We start from the raw sequence: 12,500 nt of genomic DNA, 5'->3' as shown, positions 1-12,500 counted from the left end.
GACACACAGGCCCTGTCCTAAATCTGTCTTCCCTACTGCTGAAGGTAGGACACACAGGCCCTGTCCTAAATCTGTCTTCCCTACTGCTGAAGGTAGGACACACAGGCCCTGTCCTAAATCTGTCTTCCCTACTGCTGAAGGTAGGACACACAGGCCCTGTCCTAAATCTGTCTTCCCTACTGCTAAAGGTAGGACACACAGGCCCTGTCCTAAATCTGTCTGTCCTATTGCTCAAGCTAGGTCATACTGACAGGCCTTGTCCCAAATCTGTCTCCAGGGGGCAGTAAATCTATGTTTACCTGTTCAGACAACACCTCCAGGGAGCAGTACATATCAACACCTCCAGGGGGCAGTACATCTCAACACCTCCAGGGGGCAGTACATATCAACACCTCCAGGGGGCAGTACATCTCAACACCTCCAGGGGGCAGTACATATCAACACCTCCAGGGGGCAGTACATCTCAACACCTCCAGGGGGCAGTACATATCAACACCTCCAGGGGGCAGTACATCTCAACACCTCCAGGGGGCAGTACATATCAACACCTCCAGGGGGCAGTACATCTCAACACCTCCAGGGAGCAGTACATATCAACACCTCCAGGGGGCAGTACATATCAACACCTCTAGGGGGCAGTACATATCAACACCTCTAGGGGGCAGTACATCTCAACACCTCCAGGGGGCAGTACATCTCAACACCTCCAGGGGGCAGTACATATCAAGACCTCCAGGGGGCAGTACATCTCTTTTTACATGTTCAGACAACACCTCCAGGGGGCAGTACATCTCAACACCTCCAGGGGGCAGTACATCTCAACACCTCCAAGGGGCAGTACATCTCAACACCTCCAGGGGCAGTACATCTCAACACCTCTAGGGGGCAGTACATTGCAACACCTCCAGGGGGCAGTACATCTCAACACCTCCAGGGGGCAGTACATATCAACACCTCCAGGGGGCAGTACATCTCAACACCTCCAGGGAGCAGTACATATCAACACCTCCAGGGGGCAGTACATATCAACACCTCTAGGGGGCAGTACATATCAACACCTCTAGGGGGCAGTACATCTCAACACCTCCAGGGGGCAGTACATCTCAACACCTCCAGGGGGCAGTACATATCAAGACCTCCAGGGGGCAGTACATCTCTTTTTACATGTTCAGACAACACCTCCAGGGGGCAGTACATCTCAACACCTCCAAGGGGCAGTACATCTCAACACCTCCAGGGGGCAGTACATCTCAACACCTCTAGGGGGCAGTACATTGCAACACCTCCAGGGGGCAGTACATCTCAACACCTCCAGGGGGCAGTACATCTCAACACCTCTAGGGGGCAGTACATCTCAACACCTCTAGGGGGCAGTACATCTCAACACCTCTAGGGGGCAGTACATCTCAACACCTCTAGGGGCAGTACATCTCAACACCTCTAGGGGGCAGTACATCTCAACACCTCTAGGGGGCAGTACATCTCAACACCTCTAGGGGGCAGTACATCTCAACACCTCTAGGGGGCAGTACATCTCAACACCTCTAGGGGGCAGTACATCTCAACACCTCTAGGGGGCAGTACATCTCAACACCTCTAGGGGGCAGTACATCTCAACACCTCTAGGGGGCAGTACATCTCAACACCTCTAGGGGGCAGTACATCTCAACACCTCTAGGGGGCAGTACATCTCAACACCTCTAGGGGGCAGTACATCTCAACACCTCTAGGGGGCAGTACATCTCAACACCTCTAGGGGGCAGTACATCTCAACACCTCTAGGGGGCAGTACATCTCAACACCTCTAGGGGGCAGTACATCTCAACACCTCTAGGGGGCAGTACATCTCAACACCTCTAGGGGGCAGTACATCTCAACACCTCTAGGGGGCAGTACATCTCAACACCTCTAGGGGGCAGTACATCTCAACACCTCTAGGGGCAGTACATCTCAACACCTCTAGGGGGCAGTACATCTCAACACCTCTAGGGGGCAGTACATCTCAACACCTCTAGGGGGCAGTACATCTCAACACCTCTAGGGGGCAGTACATCTCAACACCTCTAGGGGGCAGTACATCTCAACACCTCTAGGGGGCAGTACATCTCAACACCTCTAGGGGGCAGTACATCTCAACACCTCTAGGGGGCAGTACATCTCAACACCTCTAGGGGGCAGTACATCTCAACACCTCTAGGGGCAGTACATCTCAACACCTCTAGGGGGCAGTACATCTCAACACCTCTAGGGGGCAGTACATCTCAACACCTCTAGGGGGCAGTACATCTCAACACCTCTAGGGGGCAGTACATCTCAACACCTCTAGGGGGCAGTACATCTCAACACCTCCAGGGGGCAGTACATCTCAACACCTCCAGGGGGCAGTACATCTCAACACCTCCAGGGGGCAGTACATCTCAACACCTCCAGGGGGCAGTACATCTCAACACCTCTAGGGGGCAGTACATCTCAACACCTCCAGGGGGCAGTACATCTCTTTTTACCTGTTCAGACAACACCTCCTGGGGCATGCACCCTTTTAGTTTGTTGTGGTGTACGTTGATATTAATTAATTGACTGGCTGGTTGACTGACTGACTGATTGTCTGGGTGACTGATTGGCTAGCTGACTTGGCTGTCTGGCTGATTGACTGACTTAATTGATTTATTGACTTCCTGGCTGTCTGGGTGACTGGCTGGCTAACTGATTGGCTGGCTGGCTGATTGATTGGCTGTCTGACTGATTGACTGACTTGATTGATTGACTGGCTGGCTGTCTGGGTGACTGGCTGATTGGCTAGCTGACTGACTGATTTGACTGACTAGTTGACTGGCTGGCTAACGGATTGATTAACCGGCTGGCTAACTGATTGGCTAGCTGACTGACTGATTTGACTGACTAGTTGACTGGCTGGCTAACGGATTGATTAACCGGCTGGCTAACTTATTGAGTGACTGGTTGACTGGCTGGCTGATTGACTGACTAGCTGGCTGACTGATATGATATAACACCTGGAAATCATGTGTGTGGAAAGCCTTCCACAGGGATGCTGGCCCATGTTGACTCTACAAGGTGTTCAAAGCGTTCCACAGGGGTGCTGGCCCATGTTGACTCTACAAGGTGTTGAAAGCCTTCCCCAGGGATGCTGGCCCATGTTGACTCTACAAGGTGTTGAAAGCGTTCCCCAGGGATGCTGGCCCATGTTGACTCTACAAGGTGTTGAAAGCGTTCCACAGGGATACTGGCCCATGTTGACTCTACAAGGTGTTGAAAGCCTTCCCCAGGGATGCTGGTCCATGTTGACTCTACAAGGTGTTGAAAGCCTTCCACAGGGATGCTGGTCCATGTTGACTCTACAAGGTGTTGAAAGCGTTCCACAGGGATGCTGGCCCATGTTGACTCTACAAGGTGTTGAAAGCCTTCCACAGGGATGCTGGTCCATGTTGACTCTACAAGGTGTTGAAAGCGTTCCCCAGGGATGCTGGTCCATGTTGACTCTACAAGGTGTTGAAAGCCTTCCCCAGGGATGCTGGCCCATGTTGACTCTACAAGGTGTTGAAAGCGTTCCACAGGGATGCTGGTCCATGTTGACTCTACAAGGTGTTGAAAGCGTTCCACAGGGATGCTGGCCCATGTTGACTCTACAAGGTGTTGAAAGCCTTCCCCAGGGATGCTGGCCCATGTTGACTCTACAAGGTGTTGAAAGCGTTCCCCAGGGAGGCTGGCCCATGTTGACTCTACAAGGTGTTGAAAGCGTTCCACATGGATGCTGGCCCATGTTGACTCTACAAGGTGTTGAAAGCGTTCCCCAGGGATGCTGGCCCATGTTGACTCTACAAGGTGTTGAAAGCGTTCCCCAGGGATGCTGGCCCATGTTGACTCTACAAGGTGTTGAAAGCGTTCCCCAGGGATGCTGGCCCATGTTGACTCTACAAGGTGTTGAAAGCCTTCCACAGGGATGCTGGCCCATGTTGACTCTACAAGGTGTTGAAAGCGTTCCCCAGGGATGCTGGCCCATGTTGACTCTACAAGGTGTTGAAAGCGTTCCACAGGGATGCTGGTCCGTGTTGACTCTACAAGGTGTTGAAAGCCTTCCACAGTGATGCTGGTCCATGTTGACTCTACAAGGTGTTGAAAGCGTTCCCCAGGGATGCTGGCCCATGTTGACTCTACAAGGTGTTGAAAGCGTTCCACAGGGATGCTGGTCCGTGTTGACTCTACAAGGTGTTGAAAGCGTTCCCAGGGATGCTGGCCCATGTTGACTCTACAAGGTGTTGAAAGCGTTCCACAGGGATGCTGGTCCGTGTTGACTCTACAAGGTGTTGAAAGCGTTCCCCAGGGATGCTGGCCCGTGTTGACTCTACAAGGTGTTGAAAGCGTTCCACAGGGATGCTGGCCCATGTTGACTCTACAAGGTGTTGAAAGCCTTCCCCAGGGAGGCTGACCCATGTTGACTCCAATGCTTCCCACAAGTTGTGTCAAAGTTAGCTGGATGTCCTTTGGATGGTGGACCATTCTTTGATACAGAGGAAACTGTTGAGCTTTAAAAACCCAGCAGCTTTGCAGTTCTTTACCCACTCAAACCGGTGCTCCTGGCACCTCCTACCAAACCACCGTTCAAAGGCACTTCAATCTGTTGATGTCATACAAATAAAGGTGTTCGTGTATTGATGAGTGTATTGATGAGTGTATTGATGAGTGTATTGATGAGTGTATTGATGAGTGTATTGATGAGTGTAGTGATGAGTGTAAAATGAGTTGATTGACGTATAGATGAATGTATTGATTGACGTATAGATGAATGTATTGATTGACGTATAGATGAATGTATTGATTGACGTATAGATGAATGTATAGATGAGTGTATTGATCTGTGACGTGATGAATGTATTGATTGTATTGTTCAGGTATGAAGTACCATCTCCTGCCTCATCGGCGCCCCCTGCTGCAGAGTCCCAGAACCAGACCTCGTAAATCTACTGTAGGAGCCATGTTCGCTGTTGGGGGTATGGACGCTACCAAAGGTTAGCTTCTGATGTTTGCTGTAATGGGTACGGACGCTACCAAAGGTTAGCCTCTGATGTTCGCTGTAATGGGTACGGACGCTACCAAAGGTTAGCCTCTGATGTTCGCTGTAATGGGTACGGACGCTACCAAAGGTTAGCCTCTGATGTTCGCTGTTGGGGGTTTGGACGCTACCAAAGGGTAGCCTCTGATGTTCGCTGTTGGGGGTTTGGACGCTACCAAAGGTTAGCATCTGATGTTCGCTGTTGGGGGTATGGACGCTACCAAAGGTTAGCCTCTGATGTTCGCTGTAATGGGTACGGACGCTACCAAAGGTTAGCCTCTGATGTTCGCTGTAATGGGTACGGATGCTACCAAAGGTTAGCCTCTGATGTTCGCTGTAATGGGTACGGACGCTACCAAAGGTTAGCCTCTGATGTTCGCTGTAATGGGTACGGATGCTACCAAAGGTTAGCCTCTGATGTTCTGTGTGTGTGTGTGTGTGTGTATCAGGAGCCACCAGTATAGAGCAGTACTGCCTGCGTCGGGATGCGTGGAGCCAGGTAATCAAATCAACCTTATATTTATATAAAATTATATATTATTATTTTTTATTATTATCAAACCTTATATTATATGCAACACATTTCCCCCAACAAATGAAACCTCATATTATATTCAACACATTTCCCCTCCAACAAATGAAACCTTATATTATATATTATATATTATTATATATATAAACCTTATATTATATTCAACACATTTCCCCTCCAACAAATGAAACCTTATATTATATATTATTATATATATAAACCTTATATTATATATTATTATATATATAAACCTTATATTATATTCAACACATTTCCCCCCAACAAATGAAACCTTATATTATATTCAACACATTTCCCCCCCAATAAATGAAATATATATATATATATATATATATATATTTAAACCTTATATTATTATATATTTAAACCTTATATTATTATATATATAAACCTTATATTATATTCAACACATTTCCCCCAACAAATGAAACCGTATATTTTATATTATATATATAAACCTTTCCCCCCCAACAAATGAAACCATATATTATATTATATATTATTATATATATAAACCTTATATTATATTCAACACATTTCCCCCAACAAATGAAACCTTATATTATATTCAACACATTCCCCCCAATAAATGAAATATATATATATATATTTAAACCTTATATTATTATATATTTAAACCTTATATTATTATATATTTAAACCTTATATTATTATATATATAAACCTTATATTATATTCAACACATTTCCCCCCCCAATAAATGAAACCTTATATTATATATTATTATATATATAAACCTTATATTATATTCAACACATTTCCCCCCCAACAAATGAAACCTTATATTATATTCAACACATTCCCCCCAATAAATGAAACCTTATATTATATTCAACACATTTCCCCCCCAACAAATGAAATATATATCATATATATATATATATTATCATATATTTAAACCTTATCATATATTATTATATATATAAACCTTATATTATATTCAACACATTTCCGCTCCAACAAATGAAACCGTATATTTTATATTATATATATAAACCTTTTCCCCCCCAACAAATGAAACCTTATATTATATATTATTATATATATAAACCTTATATTATATTAAACACATTTCCCCCAACAAATGAAACCTTATATTATATTCAACACATTTCCCCCAACAAATGAAACCTTATATTATATTCAACACATTTCCCCCAACAAATGAAATATATATATATATATATATACCTTATAATTATATATTATTATATATTTAAACCGTATATTATATATTTAAATATTATATTATATATTATTATATATTTAAAGCTTATATAATATTATATATTTAAACCTTATATTCATATTATATATTATTATATATTTAAATATTATATATGATTATATATTTAAATATTATATTATATGATTATATATTTTGAAGACCTTATATTTAAATATTATATATTTTAACCTTATATTATTATATATTTAAACCTTATATTCATATTATATATTTAAATATTATATATTTTAACCTTATATTATTCTATTTTTAAACCTTATATATTATTATTTATTTAAACCTTATATTATATATTATTATATATTTAAACCTTATATATTATTATATATTTAAACCTTATTTATTATTATATATTTAAACCTTATATATTATTATATATTTAAACCTTATTATATATTATTATATATTTAAACCTTATATTATATATTATTATTATATATAAACCTTATATTATATTCAACACATTTCCGCTCCAACAAATGAAACCTTATATTATATTAAACACATTTCCCCCCCAACAAATGAAAGTCCAGTTGTTTTAACCAAAACTAGAAGGTGAGATTAAAGACCCAAAGCTTCCCAGGTGGCGGTGTTGAGTGGGCGCAGACTCCAGTTCGGGGTGTGTGTGTTGGATCGACGTCTCTACGTGGTCGGGGGTCGGGACGGACTGAAGACCCTCAACACGGTGGAGTGTTACGACCCGGACGGTGGCAGCTGGAGCGTCATGACGCCCATGTCCACACACAGACACGGGCTGGGTGAGAACAGACAATACGGGTTGTCTGGTACTGTAATATCTATAGGTGTTAATATGTACTGTAATATCTATAGGTGTTAATATGTACTGTAATATCTATAGGTGTTAATATGTACTGTAATATCTATAGGTGATAATATATACTGTAATATCTATAGGTGTTAATATGTACTGTAATATCTATAGGTGTTAATATGTACTGTAATATCTACAGGTGTTAATATGTACTGTAATATCTATAGGTGTAACAGTACTTGAGGGTCCAATGTATGCAGTAGGAGGGCATGATGGGTGGAGCTACCTCAGCACTGTAGAGAGGTGAGTCGGACCCTGGTCATATGACTTTACAGGTCTGGTCATATGACTTTACAGGTCTGGTCATATGACTTTACAGGTCTGGTCATATGACTTTACTGGTCTGGTCATATGGCTTTACTGGTCTGGTCATATGACTTTACAGGTCTGGTCATATGACTTTACAGGTCTGGTCATATGACTTTACAGGTCTGGTCTGGTCATATGACTTTACAGGTCAGTGTCTCTGTGTCTCTCTCTCTCTCTCTCTCTCTCTCTCTCTCTCTCTCTCTCTCTCTCTCTCTCTCTCTCTCTCTCTCTCTCTCTCTCTCTCTCTCTCTCTCTCTCTCTCTCTCTCTCTCTGTCTCTCTCTCTCTCTCTCTCTCTCTCTGTCTCTCTCTGTCTCTCTCTCTCTCTCTCTCTCTCTCTGTGTCTCTCTCTCTCTGTGTCTCTCTCTCTCTCTCTCTCTGTGTCTCTCTCTCTCTCTCTCACTGTGTCCCTCTCTCTCTCTCTCTCTCTCTCTCTCTCCCTCTGTGTCTCTCCGTCCCTCTCTCTCTCTCTCCCTCTCTCTGTGTCTCTCCGTCTCTCTCTGTGTCTCTCCGTCTCTCTCTGTGTCTCTCCGTCTCTCTCTGTGTCCCTCTCTCTCTCTCTGTGTCCCTCTCTCTCTCTGTGTCCCTCTCTCTCTCTGTGTCCCTCTCTCTCTCTGTGTCCCTCTCTCTCTGTGTGTCCCTGTCTCTCTCTCTCTGTCTCTCTCTCTCTCTCTCTGTCTCTCTCTCTCTCTGTCTCTCTCTCTCTGTCTCTCCCTCTCTCTCTCTCTGTCTCTCCCTCTCTCTCTCTGTCTCTCCCTCTCTCTCTGTGTCTCTGTCTCTCTCTCTGTGTCTCTGTCTCTCTCTTTCTGTCTCTGTGTCTCTCCCTCTCTCTCTCTGTGTGTCTCTCTCTGTGTGTATCTCTATGTGTTTCTCTCGCTATACACTGTGTGTGTATATGTGTTCCAGGTGGGATCCTCAGGCTCGTCAGTGGAGCTTCATCGCCAGCATGTCAACACCTCGATCTACTGTAGGAGTAGCTGTACTCAGCAGAAAGTAGGTACACACACACACACCGTACTGAGGAGAGGGAGGGAAGGTGGGTGTCATACAGTATATATGAGGGCTTTAGAGCAGGTCATGCTGCGGGAACAGGCTTTCTGTTAGTATTCACTGGTGATGCTGCGGGAACAGGCTTTCTGTTAGTATTCACTGGTGATGCTGCAGGGAACAGGCTTTCTGTTAGTATTCACTGGTGATGCTGCGGGAACAGGCTTTATGTTAGTATTCACTGGTGATGCTGCGGGAACAGGCTTTATGTTAGTATTCACTGGTGATGCTGCGGGAACAGGCTTTATGTTAGTATTCACTGGTGATGCTGCAGGGGACAGGCTTTCTGTTAGTATTCACTGGTGATGCTGCGGGGAACAGGCTTTCTGTGTTGTGTTGAATATAATATAAATATATGAATACAGATATGAGAGAGAGAGAGATGGAGAGACTCGTCTGATGGAGCTCCAGGACTCGTCTGATGGAGCTCCAGGACTCGTCTGATGGAGCTTTAGGACTCGTGATGTACTTCTTCCGTACCGCCTCCCCTGTCCTCTAAACACACACATCCGTCTATCGCTAAAGGGTCTCCCAATCCATGTGACTGTGACAAACCGAGAGGGGTTATTCCCCCCCCAGACCGAGGGAGGTTATACTCCCCCCCCAGACCGAGGGAGGTTATCCACCCCCACCCCAGACCGAGGGAGGTTATCCACCCCCCCCCAGACCGAGGGAGGGTTTATTTCCCCCAGGCCGAGGGAGGGGTTATTCCCCCCCCAGGCAGAGGGAGGGGTTATCCCCCCCCAGGCCGAGGGAGGGGTGGGTTATTCCTCATTCCGAGGATAATTAATTAATTCTGTCTGTCTGTGTAAAGACAACCCGGTGAAGAGCAGATGATGGTGTGAAGGGTGATAGAATGCTGCACTATTCACACCTTTCTCTCTCTCCCCCCCTCTCTCTCTCTCTCCCCCCTCTCTCACACTCTCTCTGTCTCTCTCTGTCTATCTCTCACTCTCCCTCCCTCTGTCTGTCTCTCTCTCCCTCTCTGTCTGTCTGTCTCTCTCTCCTCTCCAGGTTGTATGCAGTAGGGGGTCGTGATGGAAGCTCCTGTCTACGCTCCGTTGAGTGTTTTGATCCCCACACCAATAGGTGTGTGTGCAGCTATGTTTAGTCGTCTTCAACAATGGGTTGTTGTGGTGTGTGTGTGTGTGTGTGTGTGTGTGTGTGTGTGTCAAGTGTGGACACACCAACTCATTCCAGGATTTGTCTTTATTTTTACTATTTTCTACATTGTAGAATAATAGTGAAGACATCACCACTTTGAAATAACACATATGGAGTCATGTAGTAACAAAAAAAATATATATATATATATATATATATACACACACACATCAGTCATAAAAAAGTTTAAAAGTTACTGTTCTATTGGACAGTTTATTAGGTACACTATCCCATTCACCATAATGGATGGCTCCTACAGACAGGCAGCAAGACATTCAGTTACTGTTCCATCGGACAGTTTGTGCTTGATGCTGACGGCAGAGTCCAGATTTGGCCCCATCCTGCCTGGTGGCTGTGGTTCCTGTTGCTTGATGCTGACGGCAGAGTCCAGATTTGGCCCCATCCTGCCTGGTGGCTGTGGTTCCTGTTGCTTGATGCTGACGGCAGAGTCCAGATTTGGCCCCGTCCTGCCTGGTGGCTGTGGTTCCTGTTGCTTGATGCTGACGGCAGAGTCCAGATTTGGCCCCGTCCTGCCTGGTGGCTGTGGTTCCTGTTGCTTGATGCTGACGGCAGAGTCCAGATTTGGCCCCATCCTGCCTGGTGGCTGTGGTTCCTGTTGCTTGATGCTGACGGCAGAGTCCAGATTTGGCCCCATCCTGCCTGGTGGCTGTGGTGGAATGGTTCCTGTTGCTTGATGCTGACGGCAGAGTCCAGATTTGGCCCCATCCTGCCTGGTGGCTGTGGTTCCTGTTGCTTGATGCTGATGGCAGAGTCCAGATTTGGCCCCATCCTGCCTGGTGGCTGTGGTTCCTGTTGCTTGATGCTGACGGCAGAGTCCAGATTTGGCCCGTCCTGCCTGGTGGCTGTGGTTCCTGTTGCTTGATGCTGACGGCAGAGTCCAGATTTGGCCCCGTCCTGCCTGGTGGCTGTGGTTCCTGTTGCTTGATGCTGACGGCAGAGTCCAGATTTGGCCCCGTCCTGCCTGGTGGCTGTGGTTCCTGTTGCTTGATGCTGACGGCAGAGTCCAGATTTGGCCCCGTCCTGCCTGGTGGCTGTGGTTCCTGTTGCTTGATGCTGACGGCAGAGTCCAGATTTGGCCCCATCCTGCCTGGTGGCTGTGGTGGAATGGTTCCTGTTGCTTGATGCTGACGGCAGAGTCCAGATTTGGCCCCATCCTGCCTGGTGGCTGTGGTTCCTGTTGCTTGATGCTGATGGCAGAGTCCAGATTTGGACCCATCCTGCCTGGTGGCTGTGGTTCCTGTTGCTTGATGCTGACGGCAGAGTCCAGATTTGGCCCCGTCCTGCCTGGTGTCGATGGTGCAGGCTGGTGGCTGTGGTGGAATGGTGAGGGGGATGTTTTCCTGGCACACGTTAATGTCCCTTGATACTAGTTAAGCAACGTGTTCGTGCCCCGAATAATTCAGGCTGTTCTGGACAGGTTGGAGTCATTAAAACTCGTATTTCGCTATTGACCCTTGATACCAGTTGAACAACGTTTGAACGTCACAGCACCTCTGAAACACTGTCGCTGTCCGAGCTCGATAGAACGTCTTTGGGATGACATCAACATCCCTGGAGAACGTTTCTGACACTTTGTAGAATCCACACCCCAAATAATTCAGGCTGTTCTGGATAGGCTTTTCCTAAAAAATCGACCAGGGTGTGTATCTGTGACTTGTAGAATCCACACCCAAAATAATTATTATTTGTTGTTGTGTGGCCTCCTCACCACCAGGTGGAGCTGCTGCGCTCCGATGGCGAAGCGTCGCGGCGGGGTGGGCGTGGCTACCTGGAACGGTTTCCTGTACGCTATTGGAGGACATGACGCTCCCGCCTCCAGCCTGGCATCACGACTCAGCGACTGTGTGGAGAGGTCAGTCGGTCTGGGGTCGGGGGTGTGTGTTACGTGTTTTTGGTAATTGTGCTATAAATGTTGAGCAAATATTGGCGCAGGTTTAGAGATATTCAACAATGGTGTGTGTGTGTGTGTGTGTGTGTGTGTGTGTGTGTGTGTGTGTGTGTGTGTAGGTACGACCCCCAGACGGATGCGTGGACGGCGGTAGCCCCCATGAGCGTCAGTCGTGACGCTGTCGGTGTGTGTCTCCTTGGAGACCGTCTCTATGCGGTCGGTGGTTACGATGGAGCGGTGTACTTGAACACCGTCGAGGCCTACGATCCCCAGACCAACGAGTGGACACAGGTACACACACACACAGGTACACACACACACACACACACACACACACACACACACACAC

General features: G+C 46.2%; 2 protein-coding genes across 2 annotated transcripts in view; both read left to right on the top strand.

Moving 5' to 3' along the window:
* Positions 1–1,398, top strand: part of LOC135538028 (kelch-like protein 1) — a 19,183-nt gene extending 17,785 nt beyond the window's left edge. Inside the window, exon 6 of the mRNA XM_064964019.1 lies at positions 1–1,398. This exon is cut by the window's left edge and continues 506 nt beyond it. Coding sequence (XP_064820091.1) covers positions 1–250 — 250 coding nt within the window. The 3' untranslated portion in view covers positions 251–1,398.
* A 3,511-nt stretch (positions 1,399–4,909) lies between these two features.
* The window catches only part of LOC135538026 (kelch-like protein 5), a 13,200-nt gene continuing 5,609 nt past the window's right edge, over positions 4,910–12,500 (top strand). The window contains exons 1-8 of the mRNA XM_064964015.1: positions 4,910–5,024; positions 5,518–5,567; positions 7,475–7,649; positions 7,891–7,966; positions 8,938–9,024; positions 10,093–10,167; positions 11,978–12,115; positions 12,271–12,442. Coding sequence (XP_064820087.1) covers positions 4,910–5,024; positions 5,518–5,567; positions 7,475–7,649; positions 7,891–7,966; positions 8,938–9,024; positions 10,093–10,167; positions 11,978–12,115; positions 12,271–12,442 — 888 coding nt within the window. The remainder of the gene's footprint in view (positions 5,025–5,517; positions 5,568–7,474; positions 7,650–7,890; positions 7,967–8,937; positions 9,025–10,092; positions 10,168–11,977; positions 12,116–12,270; positions 12,443–12,500) is intronic.

This window comes from Oncorhynchus masou, unplaced genomic scaffold (assembly GCF_036934945.1).
Source record: "Oncorhynchus masou masou isolate Uvic2021 unplaced genomic scaffold, UVic_Omas_1.1 unplaced_scaffold_894, whole genome shotgun sequence".
NCBI classification, from domain to species: domain Eukaryota; kingdom Metazoa; phylum Chordata; class Actinopteri; order Salmoniformes; family Salmonidae; genus Oncorhynchus; species Oncorhynchus masou.
This window is presented reverse-complemented; position numbering and strand designations above follow the sequence as displayed.